Source organism: Polypterus senegalus, chromosome 14, assembly GCF_016835505.1.
Source record: "Polypterus senegalus isolate Bchr_013 chromosome 14, ASM1683550v1, whole genome shotgun sequence".
NCBI classification, from domain to species: Eukaryota; Metazoa; Chordata; class Cladistia; order Polypteriformes; family Polypteridae; genus Polypterus; species Polypterus senegalus.
In genome coordinates, this window is record NC_053167.1 from 52,631,696 (window position 1) to 52,650,334 (window position 18,639).

General features: G+C 39.6%; 1 protein-coding gene across 1 annotated transcript in view; it reads right to left on the minus strand.

The window, feature by feature from the left end:
* Positions 1 to 16,008, minus strand: part of LOC120514525 (solute carrier family 17 member 9-like) — a 39,377-nt gene extending 23,369 nt beyond the window's left edge. Inside the window, exons 1-5 of the mRNA XM_039734936.1 lie at positions 15,296 to 16,008; positions 11,938 to 12,135; positions 10,056 to 10,172; positions 7,359 to 7,381; positions 4,961 to 5,060 (exon numbers count right to left, since the gene is read on the minus strand). Coding sequence (XP_039590870.1) covers positions 4,961 to 5,060; positions 7,359 to 7,381; positions 10,056 to 10,172; positions 11,938 to 12,135; positions 15,296 to 15,423 — 566 coding nt within the window. The 5' untranslated portion in view covers positions 15,424 to 16,008. The remainder of the gene's footprint in view (positions 1 to 4,960; positions 5,061 to 7,358; positions 7,382 to 10,055; positions 10,173 to 11,937; positions 12,136 to 15,295) is intronic.
* Between the last annotated feature and the right edge of the window lie 2,631 nt (positions 16,009 to 18,639).

Below are 18,639 nucleotides of genomic sequence, written 5' to 3' on the forward strand. Positions count from 1 at the left end.
GCCATACACTATAATCATAAGTGAATTAAGTTGTCCACAGTTTAAACCAGTTGTGTAAAAAGAACAATCAGCATTTCATTTGATTTATGTCAGCAATCTCTTAAACAAAACCTAAATATATTTTTTCTTCTATTCACCTTACTGCTTTAACCCACTCCTTTCACTGACAGAGCTACATGTCAAGTCAAATCACAATTTACAGAGTAGATTTAAGGCCACAGAAGTGGTTTCCAAAGTGCTGTACATGAAATTAGATAAATAAAATTAAAGATTAATTGATGAAAATTATTAAAAACAATTAAATGGAAACAATTGACAAACAACAAATTAGCAGTACATAAAAACACATCACAAATGACTAAAAATCCAGGGAGAAAAAAAAAAATGTGTTTTCAGCAAAAACACAGAAACACAGACAGAGAGCGAGAGCGAGGTGAAAGACTGAAACAATGTATAAACACAAGAGATGAATGACGCAACACATTTTATGAATCCAGAATGACGTCAACAGCCAGTCCTTGGCATGGTTAAATACATTTCTGTGACCCTGGAGATTGCTAATGAGATGAACGTCAAGGAGGAAATCAGTTCCAACGCTTAGCCCAATCTGGAGTGCCTGGAACATGTTTAGTTTGTTTTATTTTCCAGAGCTGTGAATTCCTGGGATACTTAACCATATTCCAACAAAATCCAGTGTAGGTAGGAATAAACCCTAAGACACAGGAATCCAATCCATCACAGGGCAGGCCAGGGAACTTGTACTCCAAATCTACTAGCTTAGCTTAATAATAAAAAGCAAGTTACAGGAAATAAGTACAGTAGAGGTGTCTGGGATACATTTTGAACAACATACTTCATAGGTTCTGCAAGTGTTATGGTGGACCCTTTCCAGGCTGGGATGGGACTGAAGCAATATCCCATACAAAAGGATAAATTAATGGATAATGTGGGGGATTAGGTCCATCAAGGACGGTTCCTCCCCCTGTAAGGTAGATTGCAGTTCTCCACTGGCATGGACCCAGTAAGGATGCCCACAGGTATGTATCGGAGTCATAGTTCTGAGAGACAATCCTGTCAGGGTCTTTGGATGCCACCAGAGGATGCTGCCGAGAGAGGGACTCCCTGCTTCAAGAGGCTTCCGTCTGACCTGGAAGTGCTCCCATTGGGCTAAGTCCCAGTACTGGAAGTACACCCAGGTCTGACATAAAAATGAGCCGTCCAGCCTCCTCCAGTTAGTCACAGTTGGAAGGCAAAAGGCAAAGCTCACCTGGAGGAGGGAAAAAGGGAAGTGTGCATTGGAAGATCATGGAACCGACCTGAAAAAGAGGTACTTTGTGATATAAAAACCTTACTTTTGCACCTGGGACTGTTTAGTGTGTTGTGTCTGGGGTTTTGGGCTCAGTGGTGCTCCTTGTCTTTTACAGTTCATATCATTAGAAGGAGAATGTGAACTAAGAAGTACAGGCTACGAGTTACATTTAAAATTCAAATGTCTGTCTCCCATTGGAATTTCTGTTTCAATATCATCCCTCCAGCGAGCCACCTTTAAATAAGAATTATCCACTACTGAGGAATACAAAAAAAGCTGTCACCTGTTTTTTATGCAAGCATTCTGTCAGAAATACACGGTTTACCAGTTTTCTTTATATACACATTTTTTTCACAGGGGACAAGTATTAATATCTATCGCACAAATATGCATCCTAATGAAACTTTCAAAACAAAAGCATCATTTCCAACTGGATCCCCTTTTTTTTTTTTTTTTAAAAAGTCACAGGAGCAGTCTCTCCTCACTGTCAAGCAGTCAATAACCAACAAAGGAGCAACAAGATACTTTCTCTGCCACCTAGTACCTGGGTGTGCCTCCTTATTATGGCTGCCATGCCAGATTCCACCCTGTCCTCCCCTGACTGGAGTTGATACTTGCCAAAATTGATGGTCAAAAAAAAAAAAACTATTTTATTAAGACTTTTGTAAAGATATCTTGTTGAGTTCGGTGTGTCTTATTAATTTATTATTTGGAAGAGTGTAACAGTTTAGTGTCCATCTACTTCTTTTCATGTTTACCTCATGCAGTTAAAGGTCAGTGGGTCACTTAAGCCAGGGATCCATCCTGGGTAGGGCATGCACCAACCTGGCCAACTCAACATTGCCAGATGATCTAACCCACATCTCTGGGATGTGATAAAACACTGAAGTATGTGGTGAAAATCCCATGTGGACACGTGGAAACTTTTTTTTTTTTTTTTAAATTCCAGCAAGTCTTAATGAATGAGCAATAGTTTTAATTTTCAGACTAATATCTTTAGCAACACATTTATACATGTAATGAGCATAGAACAGAACTACCTTCAGTATTTTCTGGTGCTGTAAACTTCTCAATACCATCAGTTCATCTTTAACCCGGTATTTAAAGACGTGTCCACATGGGATTTTCACCACATACTTCAGTGTTTTATCACATCCCAGAGATGTGAGTTAGATCATCTGGCAATGTTGACTAAATTTTGATCATGCTTGATGAATCATCATATAGTCTTTTCTTTTTTCCTTAGTTTTTACAGTAAAAATAATTAAATACTTCCCACACAATACTGTCGCCTTTTTCCCTTCAAACAAGGAATTTGCAGGATTCTTTGAATAAATTAAAAAAAAAAATCTGAACAGATTTACTAAGAACAGTGAGATGGTTCACAATTTTTTTTCCACCCCTTTTATTGCAACTTGCTTTAGCTCTGATGCCTAAGTGCATCAAGGACCATCAATGTTAATTCGTAAAATCTCCCTTTTGCACACATACACAATGTATCACATTCCAAAATAGTAGAAAGTCTCATATCTAAATAAATGTTTCTTTTCAGACTAAAATGCTAATTTATTCTCTATATTACATGGCTATGAGCCACCCTCTCTTTATAGGAAGCAGACAAGACACCCATACGCATAAGGAATACGAAGATTCCAATGCACTAAGCAAAATGCATACATACACCTGCACCCCCTACATAAATCTATTTACGGCATTAGCAGTGTCTCTCACCCCCTCCTAACACAGTTCAGGGACAAGTCTCTTGATGGACACACCATACTCTGCAGTAGAACAATACTATGTCATCATCAAAAAAAATTATTTAAAAATTGCTAAATCAGAAATATGCAGCTATATCTTGGCGACTGTTCATGAACATTGTTAGATTAGTTGCAGGGTGGCATTGCAATTTGCATTACTACATTATAGTCCAGAGTCCCAAGTCTGAATACTGACCTAAGCACCCTATGTGAAAATAATGTACGTTCTCCTCCAGTATTTCACGTATCCTCCAACGTACTATAGATGTTCGATTTGCTATTACATCCTGTGTTAATAAGGTTGTGCAAGTGTATTTGAGGTTGCAACGAGATTAGCAGCAACACTTCTGGGTTGATTCCTACTTTACAGTTTATGCTACTGGAATGAGTTCTAGGTGCCACAAGTCTGCACTGGAGTTATTGTGAAGGAATGGGTGGCTGCCATTACATTTAATGCCTAAAATCTGACTATGCCACTGCTTCAACAGTTACTGACATTTCATCCATTAAGAATTCTTGAGGTATGACATTTTAACATAGATCAACAGCACACCTGAAATGGCTTATTTGTTATCCACTGACTAACTAAACAAGATATGGAATGACAGTGAGGTGGTAGACATTGATGTTAGCTGGTTTGAACGAAAGCTGTGAGTCTGACTTAAGACAACTGGCTCACTCAAAAGCTACCTGAAGCATAAGATCCTAAAACTTATGAAAATTGCCCGTGCATTTATAATGGGAATCCAATGGCCGAAACTTGAATGCCCAACTTGGGACTGCAGTAATGTACTACAAATATAGCAAATTATCCCTTTTGCTTCTCTAATGATGGCAATACTTGAAGCACAATAATGGTATTGGCACATTATCTAAACATAATGAAATGAAGCATTATATTGGATCATTATAAAAGCAAATTATGCCCACATCAATAAAAATGAGGTGTGATGGGGAGCCAAAGCCATTACCTGGCTGGGACGCTAATGAAATGGAAGGACGGGAGAGAGAGAAGATTGCTGTGGTAATACCTCCTTTGGGACACTAGAGGGCAGCCCTCCTGAGTGGCTGTGGCACCATGGATTCCCACAGGGTATGCTGGGAACTGGAGTTTGGTGCAGCATTGTTGGGTTCCGTGGGTGCAGCCAGGGGGAGCTACAGAGACCTAAAGAGGATTTCCACCAGACCTGGGAGTGATTCCAGGTAATCCTGATGAACCATCTAGAGCACTCCCAGGTGCTGAATAAAAGGAGCCACCTCATTCCATTCAAGGAGCTAGGGTAGGGAGGAGGATGGCGAAGCTTGCTGGGAAAAGGAGTGGAGGTGAAGGAAGAAGGGAGAAAAAAAAAAAAAAAAAGGGTGGGGGGAAGGACCATGTTTGTAGTGCTTTGTTTTACATGCTATGCTGAGCAAAGAAAAAGTGCTCCACCATGGGAATAAGTGTGTGTGGCAAACATGTGCCTCTGGTTTGGGAAGCTGTACACGCCCTGGTGGTCCACAGAAGTTAAAAACATGGTCATACCCAAATCAAAAATGATTAATTTAGTGGGTTGTCTTGCCTGTAACTGACTTGATACAGGAAAAAAAAAAATGGTAAATTTAAAACAAAGAAATTAAATCAACATAATTCAGGCTACACCTTTTTTCAAGGTCTATAAAAGGCAGAACATATGTTGCATTTAAAAATTTGTGGACATAACAGAACATGAGGCTAAGGAAATCTTAACGATTCAAGTATAAGCAGAACCTCCAGCTTTCCTAACTTTAACTTTATCAATATGTATTCCTGTTTAATTGTGCACTACTCTGAAATATCATTTAAGTAAATAATTGAAAAAACATGAAGACGACAAAGGGCAAATCACGTTGCCACTAGGAAAGTCTCACCTACCCAAACTGAGAGCCTGTCCCCACAGTGCTAGATATGAAGGCTCTCTCATTTTCCCTCACCTTCTGAGAGAAAAGGCTTGCTAAAGATGGAAAATGTACACCTGTAAGAAGAAAAAAAGAATGTCTGGTCAAATTAAAGAATGTCCTCACGTCCAGAATATTTTCAAGGAGGTCAGACTATCAAGACAAGTAATATTTCTGACTTGTCAAAAATGATTGCCTATTTTCCAAATGTTGACATTTGCCTTTTATGTACTGCCATCATTAAATGTTCAGATGATCACTCATTTCCTTCACATGAGAGAATAAAATCCTATCTACCGTAAATGAAAGAAACTCATATTTTATCAGTCCTCATCCAAGAATTTATCAATGAATGTGCTACTTCCAAGGCTAGACATAAAAGACTGTGATTAAATGAACCAACACCCGTGCCATGTACTTTCATTTAAACAAAATCAATAAATAAAACACTTGTTTTAAGTTCTGATTCAAAATTGAATAATATTAAAAATTATAATCTACAGCTTCCCCAACCAAATCCCAGCCCAATGTTATCCCCCGCAGGGTGACACAGTAATGCTGAGGTTAGAATTGCTGCTTTACAAATCCAACAACCCAAGTTAAAATCGGACATTGTCACTTGTATGGCATTTACTCTACATGTTCTCCCGGTGTCCGAGAGTTTTTAATTGAACATGCTCAAATATCGGCAGATGGAATTGTTATGAACTTGCCCCAGTATGAGTGCATGAGTGGGGTATGTGATGAACTTGTGTCCTACCCTTTATAACCCCAAGATTAAGCATGTTAGTGTATATTATATGAAGAGTATTCTGTGGAGCAGATTAACAAAGAATAAACAGGAAGAATAAATGTGTCCATAAACTAGCCAGGTTATTAACCGAACATTCTAACTTGTCTTTCACCAAAACAAAATACAGAACATTAAGTTTCAGAGCTTATTGAAATCTTGAATTATCCAGAACATCAAAAGGTGACTTTAAGATGTCATATTGATGACCTGAAATTAACTGAAATTCCTTAAGTTACCTGAAAATGTCATTATAAAAATTTCAATTAAGAAACAAGATCATAACAAAGAGTATAGTTTTACACTCTTTGTAGTATAATAGCTTTGGTATTACAAAAGAATGAACTTTAAAAATGTTACCTGTAACCAGAAAAGCAGGTCTGTCTATACAGCTAAACTGTAATTATTTCCAAGTATTCACATTTTGAGGTGTGGCACAATTACAAAAAAGCCATCAGTTTGTTTTATACATCAGAGGGAGTGACAACTTCATAATAACTACTCTAAACAGGTATGATTGCAAATTTCAAATTCTTATCATGCTTCAGATTGTATCTGTGTGCGCCAACTCCAATATTTACTGCAATTCATTAAACAAGGATCAAAAGTAACCCGAGTGCTTAGCCAAGGCAGCATGACAAAATGTGACACAGCAACAGCTGCTGTTAAGGAATCTTAGTACCTGTTACAATGTGGTATTTAATTGCCTTTAAAAATTGTAATATATTTCTATTAAAATGGCCCTTCTCTAACTCTACAGGGATCATCTATGGTTACAAAAAAATTACAATTACTAAAAAAAAAAAAAAAAAAAAAAAAATTGTGTGTACACAACATAATGGAGTATGGCCAAGTTGGACTGCTACAAATCTGAGCTTACCGAGATGTGGCTCTTCAGTTTTTATGCTTGGCAACAGCATACACAGCTGGTAGCCATCTTTGCAAGAACACCAGAGGTCACAGTATAATTCCACTCATTTATAACAATAAGAGTTAATTGGAGGGCAGCAAGCCAGGAGGAAACGGGTCTCCTGGAAAGCGGAAATTATAAAGACGGCAGATGAATTACACAACCAGCACAGAACTGAAGGCAGAACATTTCAGCCAGACTATATGATTCTGTGTAATTAGGCAAAGATCATAAGCCTACTGAAAACAGGTAAAAAGATTGTGTTGATTTGTACAGGTAGATGCATCCATTACTGAACTTAGTCAATGCAGGTTGGTATCATGGAATCAGAGCATAGCTCAGCAGGAGCATCGGGAGCAAGGAGGGAGCAAACCCAGGATAAGGTACCAGTCTTTCTCACAGCATTCTCACTTCTATAGGGCCAGTTTAGAAATGACAATTAACCTAATATACACATCTAGTATATTACAAAGTTGAAGGATTCAACCTATTCCCATGCAAGATTATTTAAAATGTATCCTTCACATGATTAGAACACAAAAGTAGAAAGAATGGGCAATGAGACAGTAAAATTGGCTGCTCAAAATTAATTTACCATATTTTCATGGCCTTTTGTCAAAATCTGGCTTTATCCACTGCTTGTGTGCAGCTAACATATATGCAGATTTTCCTTACCTTGCAGCAATCCTGTTAAAAATCTAGACAGTGTCAATGAGAGTAGAGGTACAGAGCTGATGTGAGCAATCATTGGGGTGAAAGCCGTCAAACAGCCCCAGGCAGTGGCAGACAGCAGCAACACTTTCTCTCCACCTACCCTATAAAATAAATAAATAAATGCCAATGGTTTACTTACTTTAGGGCTTCCCTAAGCATCCAGATATATGAAAATACAATTTAATTACAAAAAAAAGTGTTAAAATGTGGAAAAATAACAATGATATTGGTAAATACGCCTGCCTTTGGTTACTACTACATGTCGAAGAGTATATAAATACAACAAAAGGTGTCAATGTGCCATTTTAATGTTGCATGTATAAATGCTCCAACTACTTGAATTTAAGCAGTACCTAATAAAGTGTATTGTCCCTTTAAATTAGGAACCTGCTTATCCCATTATAGGGCTAGAGGGGTGCTGGATAGGAAATATACACAAGATAGGAACCAGCTCTGAACAGGGCACACTTACTCAGGCCAATTTAGACTTTAACTTGAACTTTTGTCAGGCAACATACAGTAGTTGCAAGAAACTTCTCTTGGAGTTACATCCATACACATAACAAGGGCAATACAATTAAACAATACACGACACCATCACAACATATTATGGTACTAGTGACACTCCAATTGACCTAATGTGTACACATTTGGCATGCGAGAGGAAACAAATGCAAATAATGGGAGAACATGTCAACTTCATAGAGATAGAGACAGATCAGGCTCAGGAGCTGTGAGACAGAATCTCCAAACAATGAAATTGCATAATTTAGGCCTGTTAATACTTAAGAAGCAGCGTCGGGCGCGAGGTGAAGAAAAACACTGAATTTGCTCCAAACTTACTACCATACCATAAATATTATTAAAGCTTATTAAACATTGTATGATAAAGTCTTAAAAACAAAAACACACATGCATCCCTCTCAATATGAAGAGTATTGCCCTTTGTCCTAGTAATAGTAATCCACATACAGTGGTGTGAAAAACTATTTGCCCCTTCCTGATTTCTTATTCTTTTGCATGTTTGTCACACAAAATGTTTCTGATCATCAAACACATTTAACCATTAGTCAAATATAACACAAGTAAACACAAAATGCAGTTTTAAATGATGGTTTTATTATTTAGGAGAAAAAATCCAAACCTACATGGCCCTGTGTGAAAAAGTAATTGCCCCTTGTTAAAAATAACCTAACTGTGGTGTATCACACCTGAGTTCAATTTCCGTAGCCACCCCAGGCCTGATTACTGCCACACCTGTTTCAATCAAGAAATCACTTAAATAGGAGCTGCCTGACACAGAGAAGTAGACCAAAAGCACCTCAAAAGCTAGACATCATGCCAAGATCCAAAGAAATTCAGGAACAAATGAGAACAGAAGTAATTGAGATCTATCAGTCTGGTAAAGGTTATAAAGCCATTTCTAAAGCTTTGGGACTCCAGCTGAACACAGTGAGAGCCATTATCCACAAATGGCAAAAACATGGAACAGTGGTGAACCTTCCCAGGAGTGGCCGGCCGACCAAAATTACCCCAAGAGCGCAGAGACGACTCATCCGAGAGGTCACAAAAGACCCCAGGACAACGTCTAAAGAACTGCAGGCCTCACTTGCCTCAATTAAGGTCAGTGTTCACGACTCCACCATAAGAAAGAGACTGGGCAAAACGGCCTGCATGGCAGATTTCCAAGACGCAAAAACCACTGTTAAGCAAAAGAACATTAGGGCTCGTCTCAATTTTGCTAAGAAACATCTCAATGATTGCCAAGACTTTTGGGAAAATACCTTGTGGACTGATGAGACAAAAGTTGAACTTTTTGGAAGGCAAATGTCCCGTTACATCTGGCGAAAAGGAACACAGCATTTCAGAAAAGAACATCATACCAACAGTAAAATATGGTGGTGGTAGTGTGATGGTCTGGGGTTGTTTTGCTGCTTCAGGACCTGGAAGGCTTGCTGTGATAGATGGAACCATGAATTCTACTGTCTACCAAAAATCCTGAAGGAGAATGTCCGCCATCTGTTCGTCAACTCAAGCTGAAGCGATCTTGGGTGCTGCAACAGGACAATGACCCAAAACACACCAGCAAATCCACCTCTGAATGGCTGAAGAAAACAAAATGAAGACTTTGGAGTGGCCTAGTCAAAGTCCTGACCTGAATCCAATTGAGATGCTATGGCATGACCTTAAAAGGGCGGTTCATGCTAGAAAACCCTCAAATAAAGCTGAATTACAACAATTCTGCAAAGATGAGTGGGCCAAAATTCCTCCAGAGCTGTAAAAGACTCATTGCAAGTTATCGCAAACGCTTGATTGCAGTTATTGCTGCTAAGGGTGGCCCAACCAGTTATTAGGTTCAGGGGCAATTACTTTTTCACACAGGGCCATGTAGGTTTGGATTTTTTCCTCCCTAAATAATAAAACCATCATTTAAAAACTGCATTTTGTGTTTACTTGTGTTATATTTGACTAATGGTTAAATGTGTTTGATGATCAGAAACATTTTGTGTGACAAACATGCAAAAGAATAAGAAATCAGGAAGGGGCAAATAGTTTTTCACACCACTGTATAACCGCAAGACAATGCATAGTTTAAGAAACTAGCCTTATGTGGCCTATGCATTTAAATATGTTCAATCACCCCAGACCAGTTAAAATCTAGACAGTGTCAATGAGAGTAGAGGTACAGAGCTGATGTGAGCAATCATTGGGGTGAAAGCCGTCAAACAGCCCCAGGCAGTGGCAGACAGCAGCAACACTTTCTCTCCACCTACCCTATAAAATAAATAAATAAATGCCAATGGTTTACTTACTTTAGGGCTTCCCTAAGCATCCAGATATATGAAAATACAATTTAATTACAAAAAAAAGTGTTAAAATGTGGAAAAATAACAATGATATTGGTAAATACGCCTGCCTTTGGTTACTACTACATGTCGAAGAGTATATAAATACAACAAAAGGTGTCAATGTGCCATTTTAATGTTGCATGTATAAATGCTCCAACTACTTGAATTTAAGCAGTACCTAATAAAGTGTATTGTCCCTTTAAATTAGGAACCTGCTTATCCCATTATAGGGCTAGAGGGGTGCTGGATAGGAAATATACACAAGATAGGAACCAGCTCTGAACAGGGCACACTTACTCAGGCCAATTTAGACTTTAACTTGAACTTTTGTCAGGCAACATACAGTAGTTGCAAGAAACTTCTCTTGGAGTTACATCCATACACATAACAAGGGCAATACAATTAAACAATACACGACACCATCACAACATATTATGGTACTAGTGACACTCCAATTGACCTAATGTGTACACATTTGGCATGCGAGAGGAAACAAATGCAAATAATGGGAGAACATGTCAACTTCATAGAGATAGAGACAGATCAGGCTCAGGAGCTGTGAGACAGAATCTCCAAACAATGAAATTGCATAATTTAGGCCTGTTAATACTTAAGAAGCAGCGTCGGGCGCGAGGTGAAGAAAAACACTGAATTTGCTCCAAACTTACTACCATACCATAAATATTATTAAAGCTTATTAAACATTGTATGATAAAGTCTTAAAAACAAAAACACACATGCATCCCTCTCAATATGAAGAGTATTGCCCTTTGTCCTAGTAATAGTAATCCACATACAGTATAACCGCTTAAGACAATGCATAGTTTAAGAAACTAGCCTTATGTGGCCTATGCATTTAAATATGTTCAATCACCCCAGACCATTTCTCACTCTTTTCTGTTCCTGCAGCACACATTCTAAACTCCAGTAGACTCGGCCAAAGGAATATCCATAGCTCAAGCAAACACAAGTCTACATTCTTGTGCTTGACTTGGCTTTTTAACTGTTACTTATACTACCACAGGATTTGTAGTAAATCTTTTTAGTGGACAAAATTCTAAATTTAATTTCACAAGTAAGCATGGCTGACACAATGTCTTTCAAAGTATACACGTCCATCAAGTTAGGCCCGGTTCCAAATTATACAGTCTAAAACTTCAAAGGAACTACCATCTAAGAAATCACTAGCAATTCATAAAAAAAAAGTAACTGAATAATAATTATAATCCAGTCGCTAAAAGCAAACCACATTCCTGTTTCTCAACAGCATATGAATAAGCATTTGCTTCTCAGCTTTTAAAAGGCACGTTTGGAAAGGTCCACAAGAGGCTTAAGGGCTACTTGGGCATCTAGCCGAAACCCATTAGTATTTTAAGGGTTGATGAGCTGTAAAAAGGTTAAAGGAGTTAATTATTAAAACTACTTTGGTTAAAGTCCCCCTGCAGCGGGACAATTGGGGGGGTGTGGGCTTTAAACAACTGACAACTTAACTGCTTCTGTGTGTTCAGATTCACGGTTGTAGTTTTAACTTACCAGAAAGAGTAGAGGACTCCAGTGCCCTGTGGAACATCTGAAAGTGCATCCGCACAGTTTTCTTTGTTTGCTTGCTTGCTTTACAGTGAGCCTCTCTTGTGTTTATAATTGTACAGTAGATTAATTTGACAAGAAGTCACCTTACCGTTTGGACATACCTATCACTGATATATCCTCCAAGGACCTGTGTCAAGCAATACCCCCAGAAGAAGCTGCCGAGAGCAATGCCAGACTCCTTTTTGCTCCATTTGAACTGATCTGCCATAGCAACTGCACATATTGGCATAGCCACTCGAGCACAGTAAAGAAGACATGTCCCTATCAGAAGCACCAATGTCCAGATCCGAGCAACTGGCCTGCAAGTGTCAGAAAAAGGAATGCTTAAATAAATACAAGTTGTTAATATATTTGTCACATCATATATTATCTCTATATATCTCTATATATCTCTATATATATATATATATATATATATATATATATCTCTATATATATATCTATCTATCTATCTATCTCTATATATATATATATCTATATATATCTATATATATATATATCTGTATCTATATATTTTTTTATACACACACACACACCTAATTCCCACAAAATTAGTGACTTGTCTAAATTATACATTCTTTTTTCACTTTGTAACAACTTAACAGAAGGAAAGTCAATCTACAACGGTATAGCGGGTTAAATGTGAAAAGATGCGCCCTACAATACTCTAAACTAGATAAGACGCTTAAGAGCATGAGTGCATGAACGTAGTGTCATTAAGACTTAATTGTGTCTTCAGGGATTCTCAGAAATATAAACCAAACCTTTAAGCAATAAAAGGTGACTTGCTACATGAAAGGTTTGGAATTCGACTCCTTCCATTCCCAATCACTGCCCCATTGTGGCCAGATGGTCAACTAGTAAATTGACAAGGAAACAAAATGAAAAGGAGACTCTTCTCGAGCCATTTGTGGCCAGATAATGCATTGTTTCGGACTAAAACCTTAAAGGGAACAGTGGAAATATGATTGGTTACTAACACTATAGTGGCCATACACCACTTACTATTGCGGTGTGCTGTGTCAAATGAGATTGAGGAAGAGAAAAGAAAATGTAAAAAACGTGGAAAGAAAAAAAAAAAAAAAAAAAAAGGAAACTTCTGATTCCCTACTCTTGAGGTGTCAGTTGGGATTTAGTCTCTACGCAAATTTCTTCTACCCAAGGTATTCCATTATTTACATTGCAATTTGAATATTGCATGCCACAAAACAAACAGAATGAAAGGTGCTGAACAAAAAACTGTTTAGATATGTTCAACATCTTCACCCATTCTATTAAACCTATATACACACACACACACACACACACATTATATTTGTACATACTCATACACGCACACACATATATAAAGCGAATTCTTATTATTAAACAAATGCAGAGATGTTTGTATAAGGAGTACTTATTTTAAGAACTTGATTTTTTTTAAATCTGGCCATTAATGTTATCTAAGGGTGGCCTTTCAAAATGCCTCCCATTAGTTGTTGTCAATCACTTGTGTCTTATTCAGTATGGCACCTTGCATAATCCTGCTGACCTGGAACTTGATAAGTGGGTTAAGAAATAAAGGAATGCACCTTTTTAAGCTGAACAAAAAATGTTTTAAGAAAGGCAGAGTAAACGGTCCACTTTTTTGAAAGTATGGAGTTAATTAAAATCGAACACCCTGTGATTTTCAAGGCATTGGAGAAAAAGCAGCCCATTTCAGCCAGGAGCCTTACACCAAGCAAATTACTGTTACAGTAACTCTGTTTTTTTATGGGGTGATAAGTCAGAATTAACACTACTGAACAGTGTAAAATAAAACAAAGTTCTTCTAGGTATTCTATAATAAGGTAACATTGTAATGAACACACTAGTGTTAAGTGGTCAACTCTTCAACCATTGTCAAAGAAGAATGTCGATTTAGGCTTGGTGTGAAAGTTCATTTATTTTGTATTTTAAAAAGTAAAGTGAGTTTGTACACCAGAAAAGGTGCATCCCTTTATTTACAATCCTGCTGAACTCAAGTTTTGGGTTGCAGGGGCCTACAGCTAATCTCAAGAAGGAGCCAGTGCTAGTTAATCCAAGAGCACATGGCCAAATCATAGTCACCTACTAACTTTACACAGGCGCACACGCATCTTTAAGATGTAGACGGGAAGCCGGCGAAAAATAACCCAGGCAGACACTGCGTGGGTGGGGCGGAAACCATAAAACGAAATGCTATCTTTAAAAAAAAAAAAGTTTTAATACTAAAGTGTGTGTACGTGTTGGGGAATGTATTCTATCGATTCAAAAGTATATCCTAGACTTTTTAACTCCATATACTGTACTACATATCACTTACTCCACTCGACAGGTTTCGCTGATCCACATAAGAGTTAATCGTGAACCCCGCGACTGACTGGTATCCCGTCCAGGTCAGCAACCGGCGCCTGCTTGGCCAGACAGTGCCTCAGACACACTTTGTTGATGGAAGTCAAAATTAATGTCGATACATGATTATTTTATATTAGATGACACTGCGCAGTCTGGCGTTCATCTTCAGATAAATACGTTTGACTTTTACTTACCTTCGCCAGTTTTTCTTTTGAAAAGTCTTCCAGCATAAACCTACGAGAAGCCCCAACCTAAACTCAACTAAGAGATTTCATTCGCCAATCCGGTAAAGGTCGGAGATTTAGCTCCGTTGTACGGATTGTCTACCAAGGCAAGCGTGATTATATTGTAAGGGTTATACTTCGCTGTGAGTACTCTTCTAAAAACTTGCTGTCTCTGCTAAAGGTTCTCTTTTAACCATCTCCCTGTCATTCCTTATTTCAGACGACCTCTTTAAATTCTTTTATTTCAATATTTTAAGCGTTGTAAGGTCGCCTATCAATGCTTAATTATATTGTTTTCAAGTGCTTTAATCCTCGAAAGTAGCCCGATTGGTATTTTAAAAATGACTTTTTTATTTTTAATTTGCGAAGACTGATAAATTACAGGTTGTGAAAAAAGAACAGATCTGCCGTTAGTTATGTCTTTCCGAAAATGAACTGTACGGCAGGTTAAATCTATACTTTACTGTAGTGAGTTTCCGTCCACATTGTTCAGAGGAAGATGTAAACCTTTGCACATTTTTTTTTTAATTCGCATGATCGTACACCGCAACTCCCTTTAAAAATTTCTAATAAAATCTGGGTATGGAGATTTGTACACGTTTGCATAGATCTAAAACTGCACTTCTGCGATACATACATACCGTTAGCACTAATACAGAGGAGGCGCGTCGATTCTGATAGGTGTCCAATACAACTTACCATATAACTAAACCTGCTTTAAAATAACTCCAAGGCAGCCCAGGATTAACCCATCCACAACTAAGAACTTTCTCCCCTCGCTCGGTCTATGTTCTTCCTGTCTGCTCAAAACCAAGATGCGCTTCACCCGGTATTTCATTCAAACGTTGGCGGGGGTCATTGAAAGCAGCCCACTCACCTGGACCAAAATGGATCACCAGTTTCGCCCGTCTTGTTTTGTGGTCCAACTTCACTCAAGACCAGTAGCGAAGCGTCCTCCACTAATTCCAAATTGGAGTGCTTAATGTGTTTCTGCAGAATGGCCATTCAACGACCCAAACGAGTTCCTCGAGTCTTTTTTTTGTTTCTTGGATTTTATTCTGTCGTTACTCCTGTAGTTTAGCAGTGCTTTCTGCGCGCCGTATAAACGTTTCAAATCAGTTGCCGTTAACTGCTCTTTTCAATTGGCATGTTTAGCAAATAAAGCGATTCGCACCCTTCCCACAGGCGCTCCCTGCAACTGGAGGAAGTAAAGAGTGGCGAGCGTCACAAGGCAGTTCACTTTTGGCCATTTTAAAGTGGGCAGATTTCTCAATCCACGTGTCGTTCGGAGTGCCACGCAACTCTTCCTGCTTGCCTGTCGAGCGCCTCAGGAAGTGCAGCCGCAAGCTCGGCCTCTTCACTGCGAACGTCAAAGTCTCGTACACTTTTAAGATCGGCTCTTTCTTGCTTAGTTTACAGAATGGCGCGAAGCCCCTTTCGAAAATCCAACATTGTGTTCCCCTATTCATACGTCATTTTCAATACCAAAACGAAAAACATTTCCTCAAGCCAAATACAGCACAGCCCAACCCACCTCCTCTTAGTCCGTTGCCGTATATTAAAATTTAATTGCTTGGTTTTGTAACGGATAAAGCAGCTGCTTCTCAACGCTAGAGACCGTCCCTGGCGCTGTCTATGTGCAGTTTGCACGCTCTCCCTTTGTGTGCGTGGGTGTTTATCGGAATACCCGTCATGGGTTTTTTGGGCACGCACTAATGGACTGTGCCCAGATGCTCAGGCGATTAGGGTCTCACTGCAAATGCTGACTGGATAGACATAGTCCCAACTATCATGAACTGGACAAACAGAAACTGGATGGATGTTTAAACAGTATTTATTCTAGGAGTCTGGCATTCTAATACCATACACCTGGTTGTTACTCCATCCATCCATTGTCTAACCCGCTGAATCCGAATACAGGGTCACGGGGGTCTGCTGGAGCCAATCCCAGCCAACACAGGGCACAAGGCAGGAACCAATCCTGGGCAGGGTGCCAACCCACCGCAGGACACACACAAACACACCCACACACCAAGCACACACTAGGACCAATTTAGAATCGCCAATCCACCTAACCTGCATGTCTTTTGGATTGTGGGAGGAAACCGGAGTGCCCGGAGGAAACCCACGCAGACACGGGGAGAACATGCAAACTCCACGCAGGGAGGACCCGGGAAGCGAACCAGCAGCAGCAGCGCTACCACTACGCCACCGTGCCGCCCTGTGCCGCCCCTGGTTGTTACTGTATAGAGCAATTATAAAATTAGCCAAGCTGATGTGGTCTAGTAATTAAGGCACTGGAAAAATGAAACCACTTGGCCCGCAATATTCAAACCTCACCATTCTCTGACTTCATGACACTAAGCAAATCAATTTACCTGCCATTTTGCACCACCACCACCTGACTAGGGCACTGTGCAGTCACCTGCATTGCAATGCCAGGGGATCTTCTGCATCAAATTCGTTGGGACAAAGCCTGGAAACAATGAGGAATGACTGAAGAATATTTGTTACGTTGAATGCCCAGTGTTTTTTTGTTTGTTTGTTTGTTTGTTTTTTAGAATATGATATTATACACTACAGTGGGCTGTCGCCCTGCCTGGGGTTGGCTGGGATTGGCTCCAGCAGACCCCCGTGACCCTGTAGTTAGGATTTAGCAGGTTGGATAATGGATGGATGGATGGATATTATACAGACATGAACACATTTGTTGGTAACCTTAGACCTCATTGAAAAAGTGTCATATGCATCCTGAAAAGTGATTACATGAAACGCAATTGTCACACGAATACCTGCAAGCCTTCGAAATGTCATTGAGTAAAGCAAAGCAAGTGAAATATTAAAAAAAAAAATATTGCTTATTCTACAAAGATATTCTAAAATGGCCTGGAAATATTTGTTGGTACCTCTAGAAAAGATTCTAGATAACTGGATTAGTGATTTTTTTTCAAACTGTTTGCTTTAATTCGTATTACACATGTCTTCAATTGTGCATCATTTATTTAGTCTATTTAAATGGAGAAAAGTAGTCACTCTGCTGTTTGGTATCATCGTGTGTTCCACACTGAACATGGACCACAGGAAGCAAAGGAGAGAGTTGTCTGAGGAGAACAGAAAGAAAATGATAGACACGCTAAAGGCAAAGGCTGTAAGATCATCTCCAAGCAGCTTGATGGTCCTGTGAAAACAGCTGCAAATGTTATTAAAAGGTTGTGACGGACAGCCGGGTCCCATGCCCGGCAGGGACGCCCCTGCTGCTTATGTTATGCCACCACGGGCACTCCAGTACCTCCCCCGGGACGCTTGGTGGCAGCCTCCATGGCTGACGGTGATTCCCCAACCACCCGCAGGGCTCCATGGGAGATGGAGTCCTCCACAGCCTGGTTGGGGACTCGGATGGCCGCTAGGGGGAGCTGCATGGACTCAGCAGCCTGCCTGGATGAATCTTCAGCCCCACCCGGAGGTGCAATTAGGACCAGGTGGTCAAGCACCTGGAACACTTCCGGGTGGGTTATAAAAAGGGCCAGCTGCCACCACTCAGAGAGCCAGGGTTGGGAGGAGGAGGACTAAGCTTGAGGAGGAGTGGTGGAAGAAGAGAAGAAGGATTGTTGGTTGGGTTTTCAGCGTGTGCTTTGGGACTGTGTTTGGGCTGTGTGGCACGGGGAAGACGTGTCCCACAGCTGAAGAAAAATAAAAGTCTTTTGTACTTTTTATACGTGCCTCTGTGTCTTTCGGTGTCGGGTCAGGCGGCTATATAGCGCTTTTGTTACAAGGTCTAAAGGTCCATGGGACTGCAGCCAACCTCCATGGACACAGCCACAAGAAGGAAATTAACCACAGAATGGGAAGAAGGATAGTGAGAATGGTAGACAACAATTCAAGGATAACTTCCAAAGAGATACAAGCTGAACTGCAAGGTCAGTGTCCAACATTGTCTGATTGCAAATAATAGCTATTGAAAGAAAAACCTAAAAAGACAGATTGGAATTTGCTAAAATTTATATTGAAAAGCAACAGTGCTTCTGGGAGAATGTCCTTTGGACTGATGAGGCAAAACTGCAGTTTTTTGGCAAGTCAAATCAGCTCTATGTCCACATACGAAAAAATGAAGCTTTCAAAGAAGAGAACTTCATACCTACTGTGAAACCTGGAGGAGGCTCATTTATGTTTTGGGTTTCGTCTGGTATGAGATGCCTTGAACCTGTGCAGGAACAATAAAAT